Source organism: Sinocyclocheilus grahami, unplaced genomic scaffold, assembly GCF_001515645.1.
Source record: "Sinocyclocheilus grahami isolate Dianchi unplaced genomic scaffold, SAMN03320097.WGS_v1.1 scaffold376.1, whole genome shotgun sequence".
Lineage (NCBI taxonomy): Eukaryota > Metazoa > Chordata > Actinopteri > Cypriniformes > Cyprinidae > Sinocyclocheilus > Sinocyclocheilus grahami.
Window position 1 is genome coordinate 122421 of NW_015505555.1, and position 3408 is coordinate 125828.

At 30.5% G+C, this 3408-nt stretch overlaps 1 protein-coding gene across 1 annotated transcript in view; it reads left to right on the forward strand.

The window, feature by feature from the left end:
* scamp2 (secretory carrier membrane protein 2) overlaps positions 1–3408 on the forward strand; it is a 16694-nt gene that overhangs the window by 8940 nt on the left and 4346 nt on the right. The window contains exons 5-6 of the mRNA XM_016230740.1: positions 1713–1841; positions 2868–3027. Of these exons, the coding sequence (XP_016086226.1) occupies positions 1713–1841; positions 2868–3027 (289 nt within the window). The remainder of the gene's footprint in view (positions 1–1712; positions 1842–2867; positions 3028–3408) is intronic.

Genomic DNA, 3408 nt, shown 5'->3' on the forward strand with positions numbered 1-3408 from the left:
TCTTATTGAATATACGATAAACAGTTTATATTCTAAAATCTATTTAAAGGTTGTGTTCTGTGTTCAATAAAAGCAGTGTGCGGCTAAACCGTCTGCGTCCTGTGAGATCACCTTTATCTGATTGTCCGGGTCCGGAATCATAAGCACGGCATTAATATCTTCATCTGAGTTTCTCGTTGTCTCCAGATTTCTCTACAAATCGTGTATGTTGTTAAAAACACGGAACACCATTTTATTCCACACAACAGGCAAGCATTACCGTCAAGCCTATTATCCACCAAAATGCAGATTCGTCACGTGACAATTCTTACGCAAATGAGCTTGAGGGAGACGTTAAGTTTGTTTTGATTTATTAATTTACTTACAATAACAATTTAAAATGTATTAACTTTTACGTATTCACTTTTACATGTATTATTGACTGCATTATATGCATTTTTACATCATAGAAAAAACTTTATAAATAAATATTTAGTAAAATTCTTAAATCGCTATACCAGTCCCCCCTGGCCCCCCCACAAGCTTCGCCCATGCATACAGTATCCCACAATGCAGTGCATCTGACTTCACTTTGCACTTTCAGTGTGATGAATAAACTAAAAGTAATCACAGCCAGTTTTTATGCTCTTGACATACAGTACAACTTAATCAGACTGGCACAAGTTATGATACATTTTTAGACAAAATGTCACTAAAATGCAAGATATTAAACATGCAGTGTTATCATTATTGTTAATAAACTATTTTAGTTTTTGTTAGTATTTAGAATTTATTTTAATATTTTTTGTTTTCTTTTTAAGTTTAGTAATTGTGTTTTTTGTAATTTTTTAAATTATTGTCGAAATATATCAAAATAATTTGTATTACGTTTTAGTTTTAGTCAATAATTAGGTTATTATAGTTAAATAAAACTGAAGCATAAAAACATTATTTGAAATAAAGTAAACTTCAAATCAAGTCAAATGAATTATAATAATAAAAAATATAAACGTATTTTATTTCAGCTAAATATTTCTCATTTTCATTTAGTTTAACTTGATCTACTCAAATGACTAAAACTAAAAAGTACTACTGAAAGTAGTTTTAAATCATGTTTAAATAAAAACAAGAAGCAATAAAAATGACAAAAACAACAAAATTACTAAAATGTATATTAAAATGTATATATTTTTTCTTTTATAGCTACTAAATTATATAAAAGAAAAGATAAAAATAAAAACAAATTTTAAATATTAATAAAACTAAAATAAATAAACTAACACTGGTTTTAGTTAATTTCGTCTAAAAGAAAATGAGAATCGTCTTGTCATTAAAAATTGCCTTGTCAACTAGCTGAAATAAAATGAGTTTTAATATAATAAAATATTATTTAATAATAATTCAATAGAAAATATCAATTTAATGTATTAGTTTAATTAATTTAATATTTTTTGTTAAATCTATTTTTTATATTCAGATGTTCATTTTATTTAAAGTAATGAAAATGTCTTTTTATGTTTTACTAATGCCAGGTACAACTTTTAAAAATAATAATATTCAGTAAATGCTGTACAGTATGCTCATATTCCATTCTAAGTTAGTTTGAATTCATACAGTTGCATAAATCAACAGACAGGTCAATAGTGCCTTTACTTGTTGTGAGTGTTTGACAGGTTGCTGCTAAGGATTGTGGGATATGGGCGTCTGTCTCACCTCACACTTGTTGTCCTCAGGCAAACCGAACAACTGGCCTCCTCTTCCCAAATTCTTTCCCATCAAGCCTTGCTTCTACCAGGACTTCTCTGAGGAGATCCCGCAGGAAAATCGGAGACTCTGCAAAATGATCTATTACCTGTGGATGTGTGAGTTTACAGGCCGCTGATGCAGGAAGTCAAAATACATATCCCTGGTCTTATTTCGAATGTTGATACAAGTAAACAAAGTTGGTTTGTTTAATTATTTTTTACAAAAAAAAAAAACCTTTTCAACATCCAGTCAATTCTTAATTCTTATTTTATTTTCTTGTTTAACATAAAACTGTTATTTTAGTATTAATTACATAGTGTCATAATATTTATTAATATTTTGAATTGAATTTCATATTTTTAGTTTTAATTTCAATTTTAGTTTAAGTTTTAGTAATTTTGTTTTGTCATTTTTATTAGTTTTTTTTTTAGTCATGTAAATAATTATAATATAATAAATTATTATTTCAGTTTTAGTAATTTATATATTAGTATAAAGTATTTGAACTTTCTTGTTTTATTTCTGTTAGTTGCCAGGGAAACACTTCTAATGTTAGTTTTTTTTATTTGATATCAATATTAATTTCCGTTATCCAAAACATTTTTAATACTTTTTCCGAGCTATGTTTTACACATTCCTTATTCCAAATGTTGTTCCAAGTAAAAAAAAAAAAAAAATGTTTAACAAAGTTGTCAGTTTTATTTTTGAATATTACTTGTTTAGCTTTTTTCTGTTTTATTTATTATTATTATTATTATTATTTTCAACTTAAACCTATTTTATTTTAGTTAGTTGCCAAAGAAAGCATTTCTAACGTTTCCATCTGATATTTATATTTTATTTGATTGCAGCTATATTTCTTTTATCTAAAACCATTTTTAATAGCTATTACTAACTATTTGGTTTTAGTTAACAATAACAGTACTGATATGAAAATATACATTATTGTATGTAGATAACTTGGAAATACATAATTTCAAAATATCGTGGCTGTAATACAATTTTAACACTGAATGCTGAATAAAACATTATATTATGTGTTTGTTTGATAATGTAGTTAATCTGAGCTGGACTCTGCCGGCTGATGTCTGTCCGTATGTGACGTGTGAGCTGTGTGTGTGTGTGTGTGTGTGTGTTTGCAGGGCAGTGTGTGACGCTGTTTCTGAACATTCCGGCCTGTCTAGCTGAGTTCACCACTAGCACAGACGCAGGCGTGGACTTCGGTCTGTCCATCCTCTGGTTCATCCTGTTCGCTCCCTGCTCCTTCCTCTGCTGGTTCAGACCCGTCTATAATGCCTTCAGGTCAGTCTGTGTCTCCTCCATCCCATCACATCACATCACATCACATCCCATCACAACATCACATCATCCCATCACATCCCATCCCATCCCATCCCACCACATCATCACATCACATCCCATCACAACATCACATCATCCCATCCCATCACATCACATCACATCCCATCCCACCACATCATCACATCACATCCCATCCTCACATCACATCATCCCATCCCATCCTCACATCACATCATCCCATCCCATCATCACATCACATTACATCATCCAACATCCCATCCTCACATCACATTACATCATCCCATCCCATCATCACATCACATATCCCATCCCATCCTCGCATCACATCACATCATCCCATCCCACCATCACACATCACAT